General features: G+C 45.1%; 1 protein-coding gene across 2 annotated transcripts in view; it reads right to left on the bottom strand.

Annotated features, from left to right (window-relative positions):
* tyw5 (tRNA-yW synthesizing protein 5) overlaps nucleotides 1-26,597 on the bottom strand; it is a 79,658-nt gene that overhangs the window by 52,601 nt on the left and 460 nt on the right. Inside the window, exons 1-2 of one of the 2 annotated variants that reach the window (XM_038789048.1) lie at nucleotides 18,537-20,741; nucleotides 9,165-9,319 (exon numbers count right to left, since the gene is read on the bottom strand). In XM_038789048.1, the coding sequence (XP_038644976.1) occupies nucleotides 9,165-9,319; nucleotides 18,537-18,542 (161 nt within the window). In that variant the 5' untranslated portion in view covers nucleotides 18,543-20,741. Of the gene's footprint in view, nucleotides 1-9,164; nucleotides 9,320-18,536; nucleotides 20,742-26,597 lie in introns of those variants that run through there. The other variant, XM_038789047.1, reaches the window with a different exon arrangement.

Raw genomic sequence — 26,597 nt, 5'->3', positions numbered from 1 at the left:
CTCTCCCCCTCCTCTCCCCTCCCTCCCTCCCTCTCCATCTCCCTCCCCCCTCTCCCCCTCCTCTCCCCCTCCCATCTCCCTCCCTCTCCCCCTTCTCTCCCTCCCCCCCCCCCCCCCCCTCTCCCTCCCCCCCTCCCCGTCCCCCCCTCCTCTCCCTCCCCCTCCCCCTCTCTCCCCCTTCCCCGTCCACCCCTCTCCCCCTCCCTTCCCCTCTCCCCCCCTCTCCCCATCCACCCTCCCTCTCCCTCCCTCTCTCCATTTCCCACTCCCCCTCTCCCCTCCTTCTCCCCCTCCACTCTCCCTCTCCTTCCCCCCCCCCCTCCCCCTCCCCTCCCTCCCCCCTCCCCCCTCCTCCGCTCTCCCTCCCTCTCTCCCTCTCTGCTTCTCCCTCCCCCTCCTCTCCCTCCCCCACCCCCTCTCTCCCCCTCCCCCCCACCCCCTCTCTCCCCCTCCTCACTCCCCTCCCCTCCCTCACTCACTCTCTCCCCCACTCTCCCTCCCTCTCTCCTCCCTCCCCTCCCTCTCTCCCTCCCCCCCCTCACTCCCACCCTCTCCCCCTCTCCATCTCCCACTCTTCCTCCCCCTCCTCTCCCTCCCCCTCTTCCTCCCCCCCTCTCCCTCCCCCCCTCTCCCTCCCCCCCTCCTCTCCCTCCCCCCTCCTCTCCCTCCCCCTCCTCTCCCTCCCCCCTCCTCTCCCTCTCCCCCCTCCTCTCCCTCCCTCTCCCCCTTCCCCCTCCTCTCCTCATCTACCTCCCCCTGTCCCCCTCCCTCTCTCCCTCCATCTCTCCCTCTCCCTCCTCCCTCTCCCTCCATCTCTCCCTCTCCCTCCATCTCGCTCCATCTCTCCCTCCCTCTATCTCTCCCTCCCTCCCTCTCCCCCTCTCCCTCTCTCCCCTCCCCCCTCTTCCACCCTCCCTCTCCCTCCCTCCCTCTCCCTCCATCTCTCCCTCCATCTCTCCCTCTCCCTCTCTCCCTCCCTCTCCCCCTCTCCCTCCCTCTATCTCTCCCTCTCCCTCCCTCCCTCTCCCCTCCCCCCTCTTCCACCCTCCCTCTCCCCCTCTCCCTCTCCCCCTCCCTCCCTCTCTCCCCTCCCCCCCCCCCCCTCCCTCTCTCCCCCTCCCCCCCCCTCCCTCTCTCCCCTCCCCCCTCTTCCACCCTCCCTCTCCCCCCTCCCTCCCTTCCCTCTCCCCCCCCCCCCCGTTCGCTGCCTTCTCGGGGATGCCTTCCCCGGTCTGCCCAGACTCCGGCGGTCTGCTTACCTCCTCGCTCCTCTCGTCAGTCAGCACGACTGGCTGACTACTTTAAAAAGCAGGTGTGATAGCCGGTGTCATAACCTGGCGTCACGACGTCGGGACTTCGGCCCATTCGGGCCGGAGAATAACGGGGGGCCGGATAGTCGGCTGTTTGGCCGTATCGGGGCGTTTGACGAGGTTATCCGCGGGAAAACCGATGTAAAACTTTTTCTCATTTCGGAGAATAGCGGGAGCACGTCAGAGCGGCGTCGTGTGAAAAACTGGCGTGGCCCGCTATTCTCCGAACCGGCGTGAGGTTGGAGAATCGCGTCCCATATCCCATAAACAAATAAAACACAACTGCTCTGTTTCCTTACTAACAACAGTTTATATGTTTCAAATCAATTCATGTGAAGTAACCACTTTGATGTTTCCGAGATGCAAATCGAAGAATTTGTTTTGAAGATAAAACCTTTTACGTAACCAATTAAACTAGGGCTTTCTTGATAGATTTACATTTACAGATTTAATAACAATACGTACTCCCCTTGAATAAAGATGTACTGCCTAATAGGATGCCTTATAACTAGTTGCTTTTATACAATTACACTCATTAACAATTTGGTATATGTTTGATTTTAGAAGTCGAAGTAGGTAATTAGTGCGGTGTCACAAAATACAATAATGGGGTGGGGGCCAATGTTCAATTAGCTACAAAATTGAGCCCACAGGTCAACTATATTGCTATGGGTGGCATCAAACAAACACTAGGATCCCACCATCAAGCAGGAAGGGTAATAGGAATCGCTTTCCTTGCAGAACTCTGAATGATACTGGAAAGAACTGGGCATTGTTCCATCTACTGTACATGTACATTATGGTGACATTTATTTGCAAACTGGTCATCATTTAGTTCAATTACATGAATATCTAATAATATTCATAGAATAATTAATATTCATAGCCCTGTGTTATTCTCATGAGATTGTTAAAATTTTAGCTATTTTAATGAAAATTAATAATTTATAAAACAATTTAATGCAGAAATCCCTCAGCATTTAAATCAATGTCATTTAAGTTTACACAAATTAAATTAGACGATTTATTTCTACTAAAACATCTCTAATGTATGCATTGGTTTAATGAAGAGTATGTGCACATTCTTAAAGCAGAAACATTTATTTTAGAAAGTACATTAAAATATCAGAATTTAGTATCAATTATAATCCCATGTGATATAAATCATTAAAAAAGATGCAGACTGGATTGCAAAAAATGATTCTTCTTCAAGGATTGTTCAAATTATGGTCTTGCGATGAATACATAAAATATATTATCCATATGCCATTATCCATTTTGACTTAGCTGAATAATATGCCCATTATGTTGCTTTCCATTAAAAAACAGGCCTTCCTTATGGAGCTCCAGGTTTTGGACATTGGCAGTTATGCTAAATGATCTTTCCTACTGACTGCATTAATCACTCTCATTGAGTCTTGTGAAATTCTCCGTAGACCAGCTTGTTGGCCTGAACATTGAAGATGCATGACCTCATACAAACAAGCTGGCCAGTGCAACTCTCTTTGTCAGCTGCACAAAGATGCATATTCCTCTGTGTGTAAGTGTAGTCTTACCCAATAAATGTCCAGCTGAAATGTGAGTGATATGTCAAATAGAATGAGTGGTATTTAGTTGCTGTGAGGATATGAATGCCCATAAGCCAAGACCAAACGAACCACCTCAAATAAATGCAAATGTACAACTAGTATATGTGAATAATGGTTTTATAAAACAGACGTGAATTAACCGTAAGTATGTAAAGTATGTTTTTTTTTTCATTTGTTCATGAGATGTGGGCATTGCTGGCTAGGCCAGCATTTATTGCCCATTTTGAATTGTTCTTGAGTTGGTGGTGAGCCACCTCTTGAACTGCTGCAGTCCATTTGGTGTTGGTACGGCCACAGTGCTGAAAGGAAGATGGTTTCAGGATTTTGACCCAGCAACAGTGAAGGAATGGCGATATAGTTTCAAGTCAGGATGGTGAGTGGCTTGGAGGGAAACTTGCAGGAGGTGGTGTTCCCATGCATCTGCTGCCCTTATTCTTTTAGCCATTAGAGGTTGTGGGTTTGGAAGGGGCTGTCTCAGGAGCCTTGGTGAGTTCCTGCAGTGCACCTTGGAGATGGTACACATTACTGCAATTGTGGATCGGTGGTGGAGGAAGTGACAATTTAAGGTGGTGGATAGGGTGCCAATCAAGCAGGCTGCTTTGTCCAGGATGGTGTTGAGGTTCTTAAATGGTGTTGGACCTTCATTCATGCAGCAAGTGGAGAGTATTCCATCACATTCCTGACTTGCACCTTGTAGTGGTGGATAGGTTTTGGGGAGTCATGGGATGAGTTAATTGCCTCAGAATTCCAGCCTCTGACCTGTTCTTGTCTTCACAGTATTTATACGGCTGGTCCTGTTCAGTTTCTGATTAATGGTAACTCCCAGGATGTAGAGAGTGAGGGATTCAGCAATAGTAATGCCAATGAATTTCATGGGGAGATGGTTGGATTCTCTCGTTAGAGATGGCCATTGTGCTGAATGTTACTTGCCACTTATCAGCCCAATCCTGAATGTTGTCCAGCTCTTTCTACATTTGTAAATAAATTGCTTCAGTGTCTGAGGAGTTGTGAATGGTGCTGAACATTGTTCAATCATCAGTGAATATCTTCACTTCTGATGTTAAGATGGATGGAAGGTAATTGATGAAGCAGTTGAAGATGCTTGGGCTGAGGGCACTATCCTGAGGAATCCTGGGAGTGAGATGATTAACCTCAAACAATCATAACCACCGCTCTTTGACCTATGTATGACTCCAAACAGTGGAGAGTTTCCTCCCCTTTTTCCATCGATTCCAGTTTTGCTAGGGCTCCTTGATGCCATACTCGATCAAATGCTGCCTTGATATCAAGGACAGTCATTCTCACCTCTTGAGTTCAGCTCCTTTTTCCATGTTTGGACCAAGCCTATAATGAGATCAGGAGCTGAATGGTCTTGGTGAAACTCAAACTGAGTGTCAATGAGCAGGTTATTATTGAAAGTGCCAATTGATAGCACTATCGAAGACACCTTCCATTACTTTGTTGATTGAATGCAAACTGATAGGCGGTAATAGGTTAGGTTGGATTTGCTCTGCTTATTGTAGTCCGGACACAGCTGGGTAATTTGCCACATTGCCGGATAGATGCTAGTATTGTCTCTGTACTGGAACAGCTTGGATAGATGCAAGGGTAGTTCTAGAGCACAAGTCTTCAGTAATATTGCTGGAATAGTATCAGGACCCATCGCCTTTGCAATATCCAGTGTCTTATGCTGTATCTTGATATCACGGGGAGTAAATCAAATTGGCTGAAAAATGACATTGAGATGCTGGGGACCTCATGAGGAAGCAGAGATGAATCATTCACTTTGTACTTCTGGCTGAAATTGTTGCAGGTGCTTCAACCTTTTCCTTTGCACTGATGTACTGAGCTTCCCCATCATTTGAGGACGGGAATATTTGTGGAGCCTCCTCAAGTTATTTGTTTAATTGTTCACCAAGATTCACGATTAGATGTAGCAGGGCTGCTAGGTCTGATCTGTTGTTGTGGGATTGTTTGGCTCTGTCTATTGCTGCTTATGCTGTTTGGCATGCAAGTTGTTCTGTGTTACACCTTGGGCCAGATTCTCCATTATTGGGACTATGTCCCCACACCGGCGTCAAATCCGTAGGGTTTTACTCCTGACAATCCTGGAAAAAAGGGACACAAATTCCTAGCCCTGCAGGGGGCTAGCAGGGACCTGGAGTAAATCCCGCAGCTTTTGCTGCAGATATGGGCCCCCGCACCTCCAGGTCGGAGGCCGCGCATGCGCACAGCTGCGGCCTCCAGCGGCCACACCGTGCTTCATGGAGGACTCGGACCGCCAAGCCAGACCCAAGAAAGAAACCCCTGATCGGCCACGTGCTCGACCCTCAAACTCCGCGCAAGTACTTGCTTGCCGCCTATTAGGCCCCCCCGGCTTCCGATCGGCCCACCCCTGACCAGGGCGACCGCGGACCGAGTCCGCAGCCGCCACGCGAGTATCCCAACTGGCAATAGCAGGTTAGTTCCATGCCGTCAGGAAGTCGGTCGATCGGGGGTGGAGAATGTCGGAGCGGGCCTCTGGCAATGGCTCCCCGTGGTGCGGCGTACCCCCGGTGACACTGCTTTTCAGTGCCCGCAGAATCGCCAAACTGGCGGCAGACCCGATTTCGGGGTCAAACTGGATCCTCCCGCCAGTGCCGGCCGCGATTTCGGGCATCGGGGTGCGAGAATCCAGCCCCTTATTTTTAGGTATGCCTGGTACTGCTCCTGGCATGTCCACCTGCACTCTTCATTGAACCAGGGTTGATCTCCTGGGTTGATGGTAATGGGAGAGTCAGGGAAATGCATGCAAAACTTTTGCAATGAATGCACTTGCATGTGAAACAAAGTTAAGAGGGAAGAAAAATCTCAGCTTTCCCCAATATTTACAGATTTTAGAGAATGCTTTGACAAACATCATGTGCTGAAGTATCCTGCTACACCAATCATTTGCTGGGACCTGAGAAAGCAAATGACAATGAAATTTAACCCTCGACATTTCAGTAAGTTTTTTTTTTAACCAAATATAGCCATTTTCTACTTCATTTTCCAGTTTGTTCGAATCTTCGCTGAAAGCTTCAACACTTGGGAATCGCAGAATAGTTAGTATCGAAGGAGTCCAATCGGCCCAATATGCCTGTACTGGTTCACTGCAAGAGCAATTCATCCTGTGTCGGACTCCTGCTTTTTCCTCTGTAGCCCTGGAAATAATTCCTCTTCAGATAATTCATCCTATTTTCATTTAAAAGCCACAATTGAATCTGCCTCCACCACGCTCTCAGGCAGTGCATTTCAGATCCCAACCACTCACTGCATAACAAAGGTTTTCCTCATGTGCACTGCTTCTTTTGCTAACCACCTCAAATCGGTGTCTTCTGGTTCTTGATCCTGCAGTGTTTCTCTATCTACTCTGTCCTGACCCCTGATGATTATGATACCTCTATCAAATCTCCGCTCAATCTTATATTCTCGAAGAACAGACCCAGCTTCTCCACTCTCCTGACATAACTGAAATAAATTCCTCATCTCTGGAGACATTCTCGTGAATCGTTTCTGCACCTGCTCTAATGTCTTCACATCCTCCCTAAAGTGGAGTGACTAGAAATGGATGCAATACTCCAATTGAGGTAAAACCAACTTTTTATGTAGTTTATTCTACTGCCCATGCTTTTGTACTATGCCCCTCTCTATAAAGCCCAGGATCTTGCATGCTTATTTAACCATTCTCTCAATCCTCTCTCCCATCTTCCATGATTTATAGACATATACTCCCAGAGTCTGCCACTTTAAGGGGCTATTAACTTGTTGATTAGTTAATTTGTTCACTAGTTTACATTTTATTGGTATACTCAAAAGAGCATAAAGATGGACTGGTGCTCCTTTGAGGGCAGCAAATTTGTTTATTCATTAATTTGGTTTTAATTTGCTCAAGAGTATATCCCCAAGTCTCTGTGTTGTACCGGTTCTCTTGTATGGTCTCTCCCTGTTCTTTCTACAAAATGAATCAATTCAAACGCCTCTGCATTAAACTTAATCTGCCAGTTGCCAGCCCAATCTGTCTGTGCTGTTGAAGTTTAACACTATCCTCACAGTTCGGGGTTTTGTGTAATCCACAGATTTTTTAATTCTGATCTTTACACCAATGTGCAGGTCATTAATATATTAGGGAGTGGACAATGATGTCAGGGGAACTCATCCACAAACCGTCCTTCAGTATGACAAACAACCATTCACCACTTCTCTTTGTTTCCTGTCAGTCAGCCAATCTTGTACCTGTGTTGCCCCATCCCTTTTATGAGCTCCAGTTAAGGCAGCACGGTGGCACAGTGCGTTGCCTCACAGCCCCAGGGACCCACGTTTAAATCTGTCCTTGGGTGACTGTGCTCCGGTTTCCTCCCACAGTCCAAAGGTGACCAGGTTCGGTGGATTAGCCACGCTAAATTGCCCCTTAGTGTCTAAAGATGTGGAGGTTAGGTGGGGTTATGGGGTTACGGGGATAGGGCAGGGGAGTGGGCCTAGGTAGGGTGCTCTTTCGGAGGGCTGGTGCAGACTTGATGGGCCAAATTATCTCCTTCTGTGCTGTAAGAATTCTATGGTTCTATAGCTGCAGACATGAATCCATGATCTCCCCCTGGTGCCAGCATCAAGATGTCACTGAATGGCTGAAGAACAATAATGGGGGAGGGTGAACAGCCAACAGTCATGATCTACATCTGTACCAATGACATGGGCAAAAACAAGAATTTAGTTCTGCAGTCAGATTTAAGAGAGCGAGGAAGGAAACTAGCAAACTGGTGCAGTAAGTCCCTATTTTAAGTTGCTTCATTCAGTGTTGTTCCAGTTTGATTCCATGGCTATAATGGTGCTGGTGCAGTGGCAAATGCAATAGTGTTGGTGAAAGTGGGAGGATTGGTGACCATGAAAGAGTCAACAGTGTGAGAGAAGCTGTGAGAGTGCAAAAGGGTCTGCGAACAGAAGAGAGATGGAAAGGAGGGCCGGCAAGTGGGAGGGAAGGCCGGGACAATCACCAACCAGACCATCAATAGAAAAAGTTAGTGCATTTCCTTTATATTTTAGAATTTATTTTGAAAGTTATTTCATTCACGAATATGGTAATTTAAGAATGTATAGTATTGCAACTTCCAGAATATGTTTTTTTCCGATCAGGAAGGTCCTACAGAATCTAACTATGGCCCTTACATTGGGTGCAACATGAAAATCTGATTTGCTTAAAGGTGTTTCACTTAAAGGTTGCAGTTTTCAGGAATGGAGCTATAACGTGAAGTAAGGGATTGCAGTTCTTTGTCGAGTTTCTAAGGCAGCAGCAATTCTCTGATACCTCATCCAAATGGCTAGTTTTCATAACGGTGAGTGATATCCGCTTACTGGTAGCCCATCTGAATCTGGGTGGGATAACTAACACTGAGGAAGAATCCTTTGTAATTCAGAATGACAGCAGAATACTTGTACAGGCAAATGAATTTTAACAGAAAATCTGAGGTACAAAAACTAGATGTATTTTTATTTTTAAAATATTTTTAAAAATATTTTATATTGTTTATAATATATCATATATCTTGTAATATGAATTTTGAAAATGACAAGTTAAAATTAATTTGAATAAAGTGCTTTAAGTTCAGAAACATTGTTTTATTTGTCTCCCTTTTTAATGTTTCCCTTGTCCTGCAACTTCCCAATCCAAGAGTACAGAATGCACACCTCCTTCTAATAATAACAATAATGGCGTATTGTCACAAATAGGCTTCAATGAAGTTACTGTGAAAAGCCCCCAGTCGCCACATTCCGGCGCCTGTTTGGGGAGGCTGGTACGGGAATTGAACCCACGTTGCTGCCTTGTTCTGCATTACAAGTCAGCTGTTTAGCCCACTGTGCTAAACCTGCTCGTGAACTTCACCAAAGAATTCTGAAAGTGGCGAGAGGAAGCATGAGAGTGATCCAGTAAAACTGACTTTCTTGCTTTCCCTCTATACCTCTGGTCTCCATTTGGCTTTTCCCCGTGCTTTGATATTAGGAGCTCTGGATGTGTTGGGGTGCCAAATTCATCATGTAGCTTCTATCTAAAGTATCTGAACAAAAAACTATAATCCAGCATTCAGTGGTTTCAGAAACACGGGTAAAAAGGTACTGAATTTCTATACAGTGTTCAATGAATTACATTAAATAATGTCAAATTTAATTATGATACTAATTGCAGTACTCATTACAGAAAATAAACTTAAGTTTAAAAGAAAAATCTATGCGAACATTTGTTTTGTTTTAGTACCTGTAGATAAAATTTTTGTTGATAAAATCCATTTGTGGTACTGATGCAACATGGACCTTGACCTCTTGACTTCCCCCAGATGTGCTCAGGTAATCCACTGTCCATTTTGATGTACATGTGCCCAGATGAATTCCTTTCAGAAGTGCAGGTTTTCTCTAAAGTTGTTAATGAAGAAGGAAAATGCAAGTTGATTTTTTAAAAACAATAATAATAATCTTTTATTATCACAAGTAGGCTTACATTAACACCACAATGAAGTTTTTGTGAAAAGTTCCTAGTCACCACATTCCGACTCCTGTTCGGGTGCACAGAAGGAGAATTCTGAATGTCCAAATTACCTAACAGCACATCTTTTGGGAAACCAGAGCACGGGCCCGGAAGAAACCCACGCAGACACAGGGAGAACGTGCAGACTCCAGACAGACAGTGACCCAAGCCGGGAATTGAACCTCGGACCCTGGTGCTGTGAACCAACAGTGCTAACCACTGTGCTACCGTGCTGCACCAATCTAATAGTTACCTATTTTGTGTTATTAAATTTGCTGATGCACTTTTATCTATGGTAAGTATTCACAAAATTGGTGCCCTTGGTTGCATTACATCAGTTGTCAATTGTGTTCTGCCCTCGGACAAAATGCTACCCTTGCTCTAGTGAACCTGATAGCTAATCACCTCCAACAGCCAAAATCTTTTGTGGGCGTCTTATTTATTGATTTTAGTTCAGCATTCAATACAATGCAAATTTACATCCTGTTACGAAGGATGAACGTGGTAATTCAGCGGATCGGGGATTTTCATACTGAGCATGTTTTTCTGAATGGCTTTTTATCTGATGAAATTTTAAATGCAGGTGTTCCTCTATCAGCTGTTATTTTCAAATGCACCAAACAAGATTAGAATCAAGGGAACTAAAACCTATTTATTTGTGTATGCAGATTAGTGGGATCATTTTTGAACATACTGCCACCCTTCAGAAATTATGTCAATGGACTGCTCTGCATATCAATGTAGATAAATCCAAAGAACTACTTTTATGCAGCAATGGCCCACATGTGTGTGAATCTCTGTATCTTAATGATCAACCGGTAGAGTTCTAAAGTGTTTCAAGTATCAGACCAGAAGGTAAGTTTCACACAGAAAATTGACTACCTTTAAAAAGGCGAGTCAGCATCTGTTTTTAATTGGAAAACTGAGAGGGTCAAGATGTTTTGGAGATATACAGAAGTCTGGTGGAGAGTATTTTAACAATCATCATGGCAGTCTGGTATGGTAATCAGAGTGTGAAATGCAAAAGTAAACTGGCCAGAATGGTCAACACTGCAGATAAAATCAGCAGATACATGCACAAATGTACGAATATCTTGGGCACACGTGAAATATTTACTACTTTTAACTCATGTTTGTATGGTTAAATGTTATACCGGAGGTGATGCCAAAAACAAATTTCTACTTCTGTGTGGACAATAAAGTTCTATTCTATTCTAAGCACTCTCAGCAAACAGCAACACACACTGGAATCACTAGTCCGGCAGGCCCTGATTTCCTATCCATTTACTTCAATCTGATGGTGCTTTACAACTTTTAACAAAGACATCAAAAAATTGACACCGTCACCAGAATGTTACAACAGAGTAGGAGGCTATTTGCTGTATTACTGTGCAGACTCTCCAAAAGAGATTTCACCCTTTCTATATCCTCTTTTGCAATCTTCTTTTTCACGTAGTTATTTGCTGAATGGCTTTTCAAAGCAGACCCTACTTTTCTCCTGTAATTCATGATCAGATATGAGGACTGATTAGGAATGTGGAGCAGATCATTCAGTCCTTTGGTTTTGTCATTCTTTGGATGATGGGCTGGTCTGCACAAAACACAATCAGGTGCCCTAAATTGGGAACAGCCCTTAAATGGGAAGTTTAGGTTGGCAAATCACAATCCACTGCCCATGATTTGCCAATATGTCAAAATTCATCCATAGAATCCCGACAGTGCAGAAGGCCATTCGGCCCATCGGACCTGCACCAACCCTCTGAAAGAGCACCCTACCTAGGCACATACCCACCCTAGCCCGTAATCCCACCCAATTTGCACAGCCCTGGACACTAAAGAACAATTTAGCATGGCCAATCCACATAACCTGCACATCTTTGGACTGTGGGAGGAAACCCACGAAAACACAGGGAGAACTCCACACAGTCAACCAAGGCCGGAACTGAACTTGAGTCGGTGGCGTTGTGAGGCAGCAGTGCTAAGCACTATTTGAGCCGTCCGTATCATCAGTCAAAAGTGTACATCAGTTTTCAACAGCAATCTATTTTCCTATCACCATGGATGGTACTACAAGTCAATAGATGTATAACAGATCACCACACTTCAAAGAAATTCTCTGATTAAGATATTTCAATGCATGAAAGCATTATATAAATACAAGTAGATTATGATAGCATCCAGAAATAACTTAATAGCATGTTCCTGTGTTAATATGGAGAGAAATGTAAAAGCTCAGAATGAAATGGTGAGGTTTTAGCCAGCACCTATTCTTAAATATTGAGCACGGGCTCTACAGGTTGCTCAGCAAGTCTTTCTCTCTTCAGTTTGAACATTTATTGGCATATTTTTGAGAACTTAACGATATTTCACACATGGTACAACAGGGCTTCCCAAACTTTTCCAGTTACAGAACTCTTGACCTCCCAAGAGTACTGACAGAACCCCTGAAAAACATTGAAGAGCACAATAGGTACACACAAAAACACATTTATAAAAGCATTTTCTTTACTTATATGTCTGTATTTGTTATAATTAAAAAATGATCTTATTCAATAAACTACTTATGCCTTATCATCTTTTTGTCATTTTGAATGGAAGGAGTGATGCTGTTTATTTTGCTCACAAATTCATTTAATATTAGGACTGCTGCTGGAAAGCCACTTTCTCATGTCAGACACGCACACATAAACACTTTCTCGCACACGCTCCTCTCCCTCACACACTCCCTGTCCCACGCTCTCCTCTCTACTTACACACATGCTCTCACCTCTCTCTCACACACACACACCTCTTCCTCACACACATGCTCCCCTCCCCATCATACACGCTCCCCTCTCTTATACTTACACATATGCTCTCACCCTCCCACCTCTTCCTTACACATGCTCCCCTCTCCATTATACACATTTCCCTCTCAAACACTCCCGTACTCCCCTCCCTCTCATACACACACGCCTCTCTCTTATATAATTACACATGCTCTCGCTCTCACATACATTCCCACCTCTCCCTCTTCCACACATATGCGCCCCTCTCTTACACACACTCCTCTCATATACTCACGCTCACCTGTCTTACACACATCTTCCTCACACATTCCCCTCATGCACACACCGACAATCCCCTCATATACATACGCGATCCCCTCTCATGCGCACACACACCTCCAGCTCATACACACAGACTCACCTCTCACTCTCCCATCTCTCCCTCTCTCTCTCAGACACACACATTCTTACTTCTCTAGCTCTCTCTCTGACTCACACTTTCACCTCTCTCGACATGAGTCCAAAGCCACTTTCCCATCCACCCTCTGTGGCCCCTTCCTCTCCCACCCTCAGTGGCCACTGCCTATCTCACTTTGCCGTCTGGTTGCCTTCACTCTCGTCCTTGTCTGGCACTTTGAATACTGACTTTACTGCTGTTTCCAGTTTGTCCAATCAGAGGTCAGCTTCTTGGTGCATTAGCTGCTGATAGTGGCCAACGCAGTGTCAAAACCTGGAAGGACAGCTTTTTTCAAATTTAAAACAGCCGGACCTAGCACGGAACCCAGAACCAGTTTGGGAAACACTGAGGCACAGCATTTTGTAAATGAAATGGAGATAAAACTAAACCAACAAAACTGAAACAAACCAATCAACTGGTCAAAGAACCTGATCCAAGTTCTGACATTGTAATTAAAAGCTTGCATTGAACAGAAAAAGCTGCTCAAAATAATTTACATTTCAAGGGCAGCACGGTGGCGCAGTGTGTTAGCCCTGTTGCCCCACGGCGCCGAGATCCCGGGTTCGAGCCCGGCTCTGGGTCACTATCCATGTGGAATTTGCACATTCTCCCCGTGTTTGCGTGGGTTTCGTCCCTACGACCCAGAGGTGTGCAATGTAGGTGATTTGGTCACGCTAAATTGCTCCGTAATTGGAAAAAATGAATTGGGTCACTACATTTAAAAAAAAAAAAATTTACATTTCAGCAGTAGTGTTTTAACCAACTAAAATAAAGGCCGAAAGAGCTTCACGGGAGCATAAACGGACAAAAGTAAAGCAAGGTGGAGCAAGCGGGCTGCTCTAAACTAAAAATGTTCATAAACACAGAATCAGGTAGTTAAACATATATTTGCCTTCCCTTCGTAATGAAGCTGAACCATCTTTAAAGGCTGATGCAAACTGCCTTGACAACAACTACCTCCTCCTTTCAAGAGTATTCTTAATTAAGACAGAAAATTACAGAGTTGGCACTGAACCAAATAACCTCTCCAAATACAGGCAATGCTAATAACACTTGAGATTATAAGTTATTCACTATAATGCATCTCAATAATTGAGTGAATATTAAGAGCATTTCTTTAACCATATTCTTGGGGGAACAGGTTCAAATGTTCATCCCTCTTCATTTTTAATACCACCTCATCAAAAATTGAATAAGGATATTAATTCCACTAATATTTAAATTCTGAATTGAAATGTCTTGCTCATGTGTGGGTACGATGCCTACAAACCCTTCATTTATCTAATAAGCAGAAGCTGGATTCGTATGTCCATTTCCAGCACAGCTTGTCATCTCATAGTTCAATACAAAATACTCTGTACTTAACATTAAGCACAAGAATTGAGGCAACTATAAAATATCATATTCTCAAACATTTTTTACATTCTTTATTGATGTATACAATCATCACTGTCTGTGCGGAGTCTGCATGTTCTTCTCGTGTCTGCGTGGGCTTTCTTGACCTGTTTAGCCATGTTATGAACACTCCTCCCTTGGCCATCGAACCCTGGCTAAGAGGCAGGGACACTAACAACCGTGCCACAAGACCTAAACCATCAGCATTACCAGCCTCAATTAGTAAAATTAATTGATGTAATGTGCTGTAAAACCATTTTCAGTTTATTGCAATTTGGTAAATTGAGGCCAGATTCTGAACTCTAAAGTACGGTCAACATATTGATTTGATGTGTAAATGCTCGTTGAAATCTGGAATTTTATGCTCCAAAATGTTGCATGTGGACGATGGTTGAATTGAAATCATGGGCCAGCTATAGTGCATAGGTAGCACCTCTCACTTCCGAATCACAAACATTGCAGGTGCAAGTCTCAATCCAGATCTTGAGCACTGAAATCGAGGTTGACACTCCAGTGCAGTACCAAGGGACTGTTGCACTGTCAAAGGGTTTGCCTTTTGAATGAGGCATTAAACTGCAATCTTGGATCTAAGATCCCAAAGTATTATTTTGAAGAAGAGCATGGTAGTTCTAGCTGGTGCCCTGGTCAATACATCACAAAATTAAGTTAATTGATCATTATCACATTGCTGTTTTGCTGCGTGAAAATAGGTGGCCTCATTTTTAGATTACAACTGTGACTGCACTTCAATTGTACTTGACTTGCTTTGAGACATCGGATGGTTTTGAAAGATGCAAATCTTTCTTCCTTCACGCTAGGAATAGCAAAACCATTAAAAGACAAAACCATGCAATTGGGTTTATTTTGAGAGGGATAGATTTGAAAATAGGGAAGTTATGTTAAACAGGTATTGAACCTTAGTTAAAGCCATAAAAGGAGGAGTTGGCAAGTCAGAATAATTCATGGAGAAATTCCAGAGCATACATCTTTGACTGGTGAAGATACAGCTGCCAATAGTGAGACAACGGAAGTGAAGGATGCACAAGAGGCGAGTTGGATAAATCATGGTTTTCAAAGGGCTGTAGGGTTAAAGGAGGTTACAGAGATGGGGAAAAGGCTAGAAATAGACTTGGACTCAATAAGAATTTTAAATTGCAGGCATTGGGGATCAGCAAGGACAGCAGAGTTAGGGGTGTTGGACGTAGTGTAGTTTAGGATACAAGAAGTAGAGTTCTGGATGATCTTGTGCTTCGAAACTGCAGAGGAGGCAGTGGTGTAGCGGTATTGTCGCTGAATTAGTAATCCAGAGACCCAGAGTCATGCCTTGAGGACCCGGGTTTGAATCCCACCATGGCAAATGGTGAAATTTGAATTCAATAAAATCTGGAATTAAAAGTCTAATGATGACCATGAAACCATTGTCGATTTGTCGAAAGAACAAGCCTGTACCAGTCATGGATACCACCCTTGGCCGAAACCCTCAGCACTTCCTACATCCTAGTGCCCTGTCCTTCTCTGCCCATCCTACCCATTAATTTGTCGAAAGACCCATCTGGTTCACTAATGTCCGTTAGGGAAGGAAATCTGTCGTCCTTACCTGGTCTGACCTACATGGGACTCCAGATCCATAGCCAGGCAACTCTATCTGCACCGTTTCACTGGAGTTTACTGCTTGAAATGTTTTATACATTGTGGTAGTGTTCCTGACATGGCTTTATGCCGACAAGCGCCCAAGTGGCTTCCTCAGTTGAATGAAGACTGTAGTGGTATTCGAGCTACAGGACTTGAGTATCTTGCATAAGGCATATAGACATAGACTTTACAGTGCAGCAAGAGGCCATTCGGCCCATGGAGTTTGCACTGGCCCATGGAAAGATCACCCGACTTAAGCACACACCTCCACCCTATCCCTGTAACCCAGTAACTCTATCTAAACTTTTTGGACACGAAGGGAAATTTAGCATGGCCAATCCACCTAACCTGCCTATCTTTGAACTGTGGGAGGAGACTGTGGGAATAAACCGGAGCACCCGGAGGAAACCCACGCAGACACGGGGAGAACGTGCAGACTCTGCACAGACAGTGACCCAAGCCGAGAATCGAACGTCGGACCCTGGAGCTGTGAAGCAACTGTGCTACCGTGCCAGCAGTATAGGTATAGACGTATACCTATACCTTCATTCAATGTGTGCTGCCAATCTAATAGATCTGGAGGAGCAGCACCTCATTTTCCGATTAAGCACATTGCAGCATTCCGGACTTAACATTGAGATCGCCAACTTCAGACCATGGACTCTCTCCTACACCTTCACTTCATTTTTATTTCTATCAATTTATTTTGATTTCTTCCATTGATCTGTTTCTCCTTCACCATTGTTTCCCTCCTTCCCCAACTCCACTTGGGCCAACTGTTCCTCATTTGCCCTTTGACACACTGCTCACCTATGTTCTGCCATTCACATATTCTAATCTCTTTGTCCACCATCAGCACCCTTCTTAGCCTTAATCACCCAATTTACATCCTTTCGTCTTCTATCCTTGACAACTGTATCAATCTCCTCCTTTCCAGCCCCACAGCTCCACATGCCCCCCCCCCACTACAGCATACATCTGCCCCCCCCCACTACAGCATACATCTGCCCCCCCCCACTACAGCATACATCTGCCCCCCCCCCACTACAGCATACATCTGCCCCCCCACTACAGCATACATCTGCCCCCCACTACAGCATACATCTGCCCCCCCCACTACAGCATACATCTGCCCCCCCAATACAGCATACATCTGCCCCCCCACTACAGCATACATCTGCCCCCCCACTACAGCATACATCTGCCCCCCCCCACTACAGCATACATCTGCCCCCCCACTACAGCATACATCTGCCCCCCCCCACTACAGCATACATCTGCCCCCCCCACTACAGCATACATCTGCCCCCCCCACTACAGCATACATCTGCCCCCCCCCCCCACTACAGCATACATCTGCCCCCCCCCACTACAGCATACATCTGCCCCCCCACTACAGCATACATCTGCCCCCCCCACTACAGCATACATCTGCCCCCCCCACTACAGCATACATCTGCCCCCCCCCCACTACAGCATACATCTGCCCCCCCCCCACTACAGCATACATCTGCCCCCCCACTACAGCATACATCTGCCCCCCACTACAGCATACATCTGCCCCCCCCCCTCACTACAGCATACATCTGCCCCCCCACTACAGCATACATCTGCCCCCCCCACTACAGCATACATCTGCCCCCCCCACTACAGCATACATCTGCCCCCCCCCCCACTACAGCATACATCTGCCCCCCACTACAGCATACATCTGCCCCCCCCCTCACTACAGCATACATCTGCCCCCCACTACAGCATACATCTGCCCCCCCCACTACAGCATACATCTGCCCCCCCACTACAGAATACATCTGCCCCCCCACTACAGCATACATCTGCCCCCCCCCCCCACTACAGCATACATCTGCCCCCCCCACTACAGCATACATCTGATCCCATTTCCAGTTCTCTCCAGCTTTGACAAAGAGTCATCCAGATTCAAAACTTTAGCTCACTTTCCTCTCTACAGATGCTGTCAGACCTGCTGAGATTGTCCAGTATTTTCTGTTTTTGTTTGTAATGGAGCCTGAAATTCTGATTGACCAGATTCCGTGGCCGGCATTCTCCGCCGGTGTGATTTTCCGTTATGCCAACGCCCGGGGGTTTCCCGACAGCGTGGGGCTGCCCCACAATGGGAAACCCCATTAACCGGCTGGCGTAACGGAGAATCCCGCCAGCCGGTCAGGGCAGAAATGTGGCGAGGCGGGACGGAGAATGCTGCCCCTTGTGTTTTGTGAAGAGTCACTAGACGATCTTGATGGCATTCTCAGCTTTGCCACTGGACTTCAGGTAGTGAGGGGAGAATATGACATGTTCAAATCCACATTGCGTCTTGCCAAATACTTTAAATTTTGCTGATGCAAACAAACTGTTGACATCAGAGAATGTCGAGGAAATCTCACAAATATTTCCACAAGTTCTCTCAGAACGCTGCTTGTAGTAACTGACGTAAGGCTGGTTATTTCAAGGATGTCACTGTAATAATCACACATGACGAGCAGGGTACAGCTATGTAAAGGTTGACTAGCCCCAATTTGTGCCATGGTAATGATTCTTTACTTGAAGGACTGCAATGAACCAGGCAATTACCACACTTTACAATGCAGCGTTTGGGTTCTGTCGACAACCTGAGAAGTTTCAGACAAGACAGATACAACCTTTGTGTTGATGTGCATCGAATGAGTACGTGTTCCTTATACAATGCAGTTGACATGGCTTGGTGTTCCTTGAATACAAATTCAACTTTGATCGTTAGCTTGCCTTGAAAATCAAAGTAGTTGTGGAGATATTCGGGTACCTCTGACTTTGTCCCAGGTTAGTTGTCCTGAATGATTATACGGAGTTGCTTCTTACCCACATTATCCCCTACAAGATGATTAAATTGTTTTCAGTGCGAGTCTGCAGCTGTTGATTTCTTGCAATTCACGTGTAAACTCAAAATCACAAGTGTTAACTTCTAGCAGGTATGCTTCCTTAGTGTATCCGCTAGGACCATCTTCTCTCCTGTCCTACATGAAGCTCTGACTATTTTTGCAGTCTTAACTGCAATCATGCAAATCGTTTCGATGCATTGTTCAGTGGATGGAGCACCATGATTCCAAAAAGCCATTGATTTCACGCATTGGTTAGTAGCTTGAGCACTACGATTCCAATAAGCATTGATCGGTTTCAATATTCACCATGACCCAGCTGATGAAGGCTTCAGATTTATGGCAAACTAACAGGATTGCTCAAAGTTCTTTCTTAATCTGCATACACCATATCTCAGCCGCTGTTAATGCTCTTGAAATTTAGGCAACTGGTTGTCCATTCTGCTTTATTGCTGCTCCAAGTCCAGATTGAGATTCATTGAATTGTCAGGTGATTTCTTTCTGAGACTATGGTAGGTGTGCTGGTTGTTGCTAATTTGAGATATTGCAATAACAATTTATGATTCTCCCCACAACCATTTTGCAGTTGCTGGACCTCTGCTGCATCAGTCAGTGATGTAATTTTGTCTGGTTCAACACAAGCTCCTCTTCCTGTCGCAACATATCCCGCAAAAGGTATTTTTTGTCTACGTGGTTTCAGTTTGTCCATGTTTAATATAACACTATGTTTGCTGTGTTGATGAAGAAAAGCTTCCAGGTGTTTGTCATAGTTTCAAACAGCTACTTGAGGTATCTCTCTAAAACCAATGATTACAAAATCAATTATAGCGATGTATATCCCTTGCAGTCCTTCCACCATCTTGCACTGGAAGACTGCTGGCACCAAATCTGATCCAAAATGGCAAACACTTCCAGTGGCATCGACCAAAAGGTGGGTAGAATGAGCTGAGATATGATGATTTTTCGTGATACTTAGGTGCCAAAATCCATTGTGGCGTCAAGAATCGCAACAGCTTTTGCGTTGTGTCTTCAATAGTTGGCAGAGGACAGTACTCTCACTTGAAAGCTTTAGGATACAAGTAGATGCGTACTCTGCCATTCTTCTGCTAAGGTCCAACTCCTATCAAAGTGAGATGCATGAGGTCAGTGTTGTTATAAGGATGATGATGCTCTGCCTGACAAGACCATCCATAGCTTCTTTCAGTTTATCCCTTTAAACCACTGGTACACAATGCAGGACATATTGGACAAATCAACTGCCTTGTCAAGCTGATTCAGTACCCTCCATCAACCGGTCCTACCCCATCACTGAAGATTCCAGGATGTTTCTGCATGAAATGCTCCTTTGTCAGTGGCTTGTATTTGTCGAGCATATTAAACGATGCACCAGTAGAGGGGGTTCTATTCATATAATCTGTACTTAAATGATGTTCACGGGCATGCAGACCTGTCTACCCGTCCAGCAGAAGGCATCTGGATTCATGCCTGTCGTTTAAAAGGGAGCCTTGAATCATTTGTAAGCTACAACACTGTAAGTACTTTGACATTTGCTAGCTTAAAATCTCATTTGGAGTTTTGATACAGGTAAAGTGGAATCACTTTTCATTGTACAAGTTTATCTATTTGAAATATTGCATACACACTGACTCCAGTTTGAGAGTAACACACTATGAGTCACCCAAACCTCTTCAATAACAAAGACTGCTTCTGTTCTTGCTTTGCTCTAATAGTCAGTCAATGTGCAGGCGATCCTTTTCCACAGGACTCCACTGAGAAATGGTTGTTTTTACCACACTTATTGCACATTTCACCCACGGGCAGAGCACAGCCCTCTTTAAGCAATTTATGTCGCTTTCCACACTGACAGCTTTTAGAAGTCTTTAGGGAGTTACTGGCATTCTGAAGTTTGCCTCTGTCGCACTTTCCTGGTCCTTTCCAGGCACTCACATTATGTCCACTCAAATCTCCAATTTATTAGTTGCACCACCATGCTTTCAGAATATCTGTTAAATCTCATCTGTATTCAAAAAGATGAGCTTGGTCTCTAGAAACTGCCTCTCTCTCACCTTCGTATTCATAATCCCAAATACAATTTGGTCTCCGTTCTTTCATGTGGCTTTATAGAACAGAAATCGTATCATTCAGCATGTTTTGCTGTGCTTTACAATAATGGCCGTACGTTTCACCAGTTTTTCACCAGTTTCTTGTGTGTGCTTAGTGTCTCAGGAGGGATGTACTTGCATGATTGGCAGTAGAGAACTTTCTCAGTACTAGCACCACCATGTCTTTGGCTCCGGCTTCGACACAGTTCAACCACCTGCAGTAGCTTCTTCCCCTATCCTCATTATAAGTGTCACTGTTTGACTTCTGGTCAAGCTCTGTCGCAAGAACATAGTTTTTCCAGGCCTACTCAAATCTCTTCTACTTTTCTGAAGCATTGTGTCATTTGTGTTGAGAGCCAGATGTGTGAGCATACGCTGGCGATACAACAGAAAATGTTGGACAACCTCAGCAGGTCTGACAGCATCTGTGGAGAGAGAACAGGGCTAAGGTTTTGAGTCTGGATAACTCTTCGACAGAGCTGATGTCACACTGTAGTTCATGCTCATCTAACCTTTTATTCTCACTCAAGGGTCCAAAGAGAAAATGTCAACAAGATAAGGTTTGGCATATCATTAATCATGAATTTCAAATTTAAAAAAATTCAATATCAAAGCAATAAATTGGTCATTTAAAAAAAAAGAGTAATTAATAATAATGACCATTGTTAAGTGCCAAGCAGGACAATTCACAAATAAAAGCTTTTTTGTTTTTCACCCAAGAAGCAGAGCTAGAGAGAGACAGATTAGGCCACACTTCCTGTGAACCAAAGAAGGGCTAGGGGCGAGGCCTGAACTAAGGAGTTGGGTTTAACTAACACCAACATTGCATTCGCCCTAGTGACACACACTCCACACTGACCTCAACGGAATTTATAAAGCTGCGTTTTCCTCCTCTCCTGGCCTGCCTTGTGGATAGGTTTTTGAGGAGGGAGGAGGAAGAGGGCAAGGGGTCTGGCTCACTCCCAGTCTCAGGGTCCTCTCTCTCATTTGCTCTCATGCAGAATCGCTAGACTGCAACTATACTGTTCCTCATGGAGTCCTTTAGTAGCCTATGAGGGAGGGCAAGAGAGACAGTGTGGGCCAAAGGCTAAGAGAGTACGCGCTGTGAAGACAAAGGAGAAACCACTCATCCTCCGACTGCTGATTGCTCCTCCAACCAGAGACTGTTTCTCTCCCGAATCTGGCTTACTCAGCAGCAAGTGCAGGAGAGAAACAGCCTGTGATTGAACAAGCAACTCCTTGCCAGAATCTTTCACTGAACTTGCTCATAGACTGAACACCGGGTCCAGGGCCAGATAAAGACCCCTGGCGGGCCACACCTGGCCCACAGACTGGGGGTTGGACAAGTCTATTGTAACTGAACACACTGTAGTTGTCAATTAAGTGTTCAAGTCGCACAGCCTGTCAAATGCGTTCACCAAAAGTGAAAGTTGCTTTAGTCACCATGTGCCAGACATCCGTCATTGAAACCATGTGCACTTAGAAAGAGAATCAGTTATTAACTAGCAAAAACATGCTAAACTTGCAGGAACCAGTATTAGGTCCCGCATATAAACATATGGGCACAGACGCACAAAAATGCAACATGCGTGCTCCTAATGCACCAGCACGTGCAGCAAACATGTATGTAAACGTGCAGCAAACATGCGGCATGTGTCAATGTTTACATCAGAAAATCAGAGTACCAACATGTGTTAGCATCGGTGATTTGAGATGTATGCAACTTTGAGAGCATTAATGCAAACTTTACATACAAGGCTCCAAAACATAAACCACAAATTAAGAGAAAAATATCTAAATGCTGTTAAGGTATCTCCATCAGATTAACTTGCCAGCGAAATGTTGGTCAAAATACGTTAAAGCAGTCATTGTAAAATGGGCGGGTGTCGGGAGGGTCGCGGCAATACTGATCACGGGAAATGCCCAACGGCCACAATCAGCTTTCAAGAATGCCTGCTGTCCAGCACATTGTTGGCCCCTCAGCCAGACCTAGCAATACGCAGGCCCGAAGCCCAGTGGGACAGACTGCCTCCTCCTGATTTCAGCGTGCTGTCCCAGGAACAGATTTTCTTTTCAGTAGATGGAGTCTTCCAGGCAGAAGTGGCAGCAGTGCGCAGGTCACGTACCCCCTACACTGACGCCATGTGCTCTGGGTGCGAAACCACGGAGGAGAGATTCTTCCATTTTGTAACTGCCAGCAAGCAAGCAACAGGACTGTGTGAAGAACTGAAGATGGATCATTTTGTAATAAAGGAAGAGAGGGCCAGAGACACAAACAGGCCAAGTTCTCACAACTGAATCTATGACAGAGTGCTTCTCAGGGGAGTCCACGACAGGACAAAGCAGCGCTTGTGTGAGCTGTATCCAGAGCTCCATGGCCTCTGGTGAACAAACAATTAAGAACAAAGCAATATAAGGCTGATTTCTTGAGGTATGGTTTTAATTGTGCCAATGCAAATCAGGATGCAAAGCCCATGGCAAATGAAAGTTATAATCCTCAAAACTTCAAAGGCAATTTGAAGGCTAAGCACGGCAGGTTCGACGACAAATCTCTTGGTTTTTTTTCAACGGATGCAGCAAGAACTTAAATTGTCAGCTGAAGTCCTTATCAGCAATGTAACATTGGATGACAAAGCAAGTGAGATCGCGAGGACCAAGCAGGCTCACCTGTCGCATTTAGGTAAGCAATGATGCTGTGTCGCGAAGGTCGGCCGCCGTGGGTCGCCAAGATCAGCCGGCATAGGTCGCGATGATCGACATGAGTCCCGAAGGTTGGCGGGTTTGTAAAAGTGGGTCCCGGGGAAAAAACGCTTGAAAACACTGCTTTAAGGAGACTTTTGCCAAAAGGGAATCATTGTAAATGGAGGATAGAATTAGGGAAATCAGTGACAAGCTCTGATAACTCATATGAGGAAGGAATTGAGAACCAGTTCTTGTCATAGTGCTCATGGCTGACAACTCAATCAGAAAGCTGAAGATTGTACTCAAAGCTATAGTTTAGTAAAAAAAAAAATCTAAACCATAATTAGGGGAGGCAGTGGCACAGTGGTATTGTCGCTTGACTAGTAATCTAGAGATCCAGGGTAATGCCCTTGGGACCCCGGTGAATCGCACCCCGGCAGATGGTGGATTTTGAAAACTCAATAAAAGTTTAACAATGGGGCGGGGCAGTGCCGTGGTCAGCACTCACGCCGCTGAGGACATGGGTCACTCACTGTACGTGTGGCGTTTACACATTCTCTCCGTGACTGCGTGGGTCTCACCTCCACAAACCAAAGATGTGTAGGGTAGGTGGATTGGCCATGCTAATTTACCCTTTAATTGGAAAACGTTTTTTAAAAATCTAACAATGACCATGAAACCATTGCTGTATAAACCCATCTGGTTCACTAATGCCCTTCTGCTCCCTTGCCTGGTGCTTGACACAATGTGCTTGACTCTTAAATGACTGGGCAGGCCACTCAGTCAACATCACAGATGTCAGTCTTCAGCCAATTTGATTCACTCAAAGTGATATCAAGAAACAGCTGAAGGAACTGGATACTGCAAAGGCAATGGGCCCTGACAATATTCCAGCAATAGTACTGAAAACTTGTATTCCAGAATTTACCGCATCCCTAGCCAAGCTGTTCCAGTACAGCTACAACATTGATATCTACCCGGCAATGTGAAAAATTATCCTGAACACAAGGAACAGGACAAATCTAACCTGGTCAATCATAGTCCAATCAGTCTACTCTCAATCAACAGTGAATTGATGGGAGGGGTCCTTGACAACACTGTCGAGTGGCACTTACTCAGCAATAATCTGCTCATGAACACTCAGTTTGGATTCCTCAGGTCACTCAACTCATGACCTCATTACAGCCTTGGTTCAAACATGGATGCCACAGGTGAGGTGAGAGTGACTCCCCTCGACATCAAGGTAACATTTGTCCGAATATGGCATCAAGGAGCCCTAGCAAAACTGGAATTGGTGTAAACTCCTCTGCTGGTTGGAGTCATACCTGGCACAAAGGAAGATGATTGCGGTGGTTGGAGATCAATTGTCTCAGCTCCAGGACATTACTGCAAGAGTTCCTCAGGGTAGTGTTTAGGCCCAACCATCTTCAGCTGCTTCATCTTACTTCCATAAGGGGATGTTCGCTGATGGCTGCACAATGTTCAGTTTCAGTCACGACTCCTCAGATACTGAAGCAATCCATGTACAAATGTGGCAAGACATGGACAATATCCAGGCTTGGGCTGACAACTGATAAATAGCATTCGCGCCACACAAGTGGCAGGCAATGATCATTTCCTACAAGAAATGACCTAATCAGCACACCTTGACATTCAATGGCATTACCATTGCTGAATCTCCCATGATCAACAACCTGGGGATTACCATTGACCAGAAACTGAACTGGACTAGCTACATAAATGCAGTGGCTACGAGAGCAGGTCAAAGGGTACGAATCCTGCGGCAAGTAATTCATCTCCTAACTTCCCAAAGAATGTCTGCCATCTACAAGGCACAAGTCAGGAATGTAATGGAATACTCTCCACTTGCCAGGATGAGTGCAGCTCCAACATCATTCAAGAAGCTTGACATCCAGGACAAATAATAATCTTTATTGTCACAAGTAGGCTTACATTAAAACTGAAATCAAGGTACTGTGAAAAGCCCCCAGTCGCCACGGTCCAGCGCCTGTTCAGGTACACTGAGGAAGAATTCAGGATGTCCAAATGTCTTTCAGGACTTGTGGGAGGAAACCGGAGCACCCAGAAGAAACCCAGGCAGACACATGGAGAATGGGCAGACTCCACACAGACAGTGCCCCAAGCCGGTAATCGTACCTGGAACCCTGGTGCTGTGAAGCAAGCGCTAAATGCTGTGCTACCCAATGCAGCCCACTTAATTGCTCCTCCTTCCACAATTACTCCATTCAACCCCATGAGCAGTGGCAGCCATGTGTACCATCTACAAGATGAATTGCACAAACTCACCCGGACCCTAGGCAGCACCTTCCAAACCCACCACCGCTACCATCTAGAAGGACAAGGGTAGCAGATACCTGGGAACACCACCATCTGGAGGTTCCCCTCCAAGTCACTCATCACCCTGATTTGGAAATATAATCACCATTCCTTCACTGTCACTGGGGCAACATCTGGAACGCCCTCCCTAACAGCACAGTAGGTGTACCTACACCTGAAGGACTGCAGCAGTTCAGAAAGACAACTCAACATCACCTTCTAAAGCTGGGATTGTCAAAATCAGGGGCGCGACCCGCGGGTGGATGTCAGGAGGGTCACGGAATCATCCGTTGCGACGCTCCAGATTGCGCAAATCTGCGCCCAATAGCCAGCTGTTAATAACACCGGCTGCAAGCGGCCTTCAAAATGGCCACGAACATGTAAAAAAAATGCGTCTGCACTGCGCATGCATGCCAGATCATCGGCATGCATACGCAGTGCAGTCGCTTTTTTTAATAAACGGTCGCAGCTTTTAGTTTCGGGGGGGTTTTATTCATTTAATTTTTATTTTTTCATTTATTTTATTAATTTTATTTTTATTTCTTTTTACAAGTTCAGGCAGATTTTATTTGATAAAATTTTACAGGAAAGAAATGCAGAACTTTGGACAGCTGGGGACTCCGTACTTTCCAACACCAACAGGTTCCATTGGAGGAGCGTGTACGAGGGCCAAAGGGCCCCAAAACCATTTCCTCCATTTTTGTCAGCAGCAAACAAGGTAAGAGAAAATGGTGGGTCACGCAGGTCGGCCGGCGTGGGTCGCGAAGGTCGGCCGGGTTGGGTCCCGAAGGTTGGCCGGTTGGTAAAAATGGGTCCCCGGAAAAAAAGTTTGAAGAACACTGTTCTAAAGGACAACTAGGGATGGGCAATAAATGCTGGTCTAACCAACGATGCCCATAACTGAATAAAAAAAGTTAATGTTT

This window comes from Scyliorhinus canicula, chromosome 2 (genome assembly GCF_902713615.1).
Source record: "Scyliorhinus canicula chromosome 2, sScyCan1.1, whole genome shotgun sequence".
In the NCBI taxonomy this organism is placed as follows: Eukaryota; Metazoa; Chordata; class Chondrichthyes; order Carcharhiniformes; family Scyliorhinidae; genus Scyliorhinus; species Scyliorhinus canicula.
This window is presented reverse-complemented; position numbering and strand designations above follow the sequence as displayed.